Source organism: Pteropus vampyrus, unplaced genomic scaffold, assembly GCF_000151845.1.
Source record: "Pteropus vampyrus isolate Shadow unplaced genomic scaffold, Pvam_2.0 Scaffold72, whole genome shotgun sequence".
Classification (NCBI taxonomy): Eukaryota; Metazoa; Chordata; class Mammalia; order Chiroptera; family Pteropodidae; genus Pteropus; species Pteropus vampyrus.
This window is the reverse complement of record NW_011888853.1, coordinates 3,948,325-3,948,790: the sequence shown is the minus strand read 5'-3', so window position 1 is coordinate 3,948,790 and position 466 is coordinate 3,948,325. Positions and strand designations below refer to the sequence as shown.

General features: G+C 68.0%; 1 protein-coding gene across 1 annotated transcript in view; it reads right to left on the bottom strand.

Annotated features, from left to right (window-relative positions):
- Positions 1-466, bottom strand: part of TMEM235 (transmembrane protein 235) — a 6,107-nt gene that overhangs the window by 1,481 nt on the left and 4,160 nt on the right. Inside the window, exon 3 of the mRNA XM_011362085.1 lies at positions 49-143. Coding sequence (XP_011360387.1) covers positions 49-143 — 95 coding nt within the window. The remainder of the gene's footprint in view (positions 1-48; positions 144-466) is intronic.

Sequence of the window (466 nt, the reverse complement as noted above, 5' to 3'; positions counted from 1 at the left end):
GTGGCCCCAAGCCAGGGCCACTGACCAGCCGAAGCCGACGCGGACGTGCCTCACGTGGCCCGGCCCGTACTGGCTCACCGTCTCGGCCAAGGCCAGGTGCGAGTAGCTGATGTAGACGCTGACCCCCGCCAGGGTCAGGGCACCTGGGGAGGGGCGGGGGGACTGCTCAGTGCGTGTGCCTGCTGGGGACACCGGCCCTGCCTGGGTCCCTGGCCTCCTCCTGCAGACAGGGCCTCGGGAGCCCCGCCCACTGGTCTGCGGGAGGAATGGAGGCTCCAATTCAGTCCTCGAACCCAGGACCTCACCCCACAAAGCCCCTTTACAAACAGCACCCCAACACACGGTCCACACTCCTGTAACTGCCCCTACGTATGCACACACCGCCCGTGGCAACCGGAGACTCTGGAGCTCTGGGACAGTCCCCTGACCCGCACCTTGGCCCCAACCCCATCCCTCTCGGCCACCC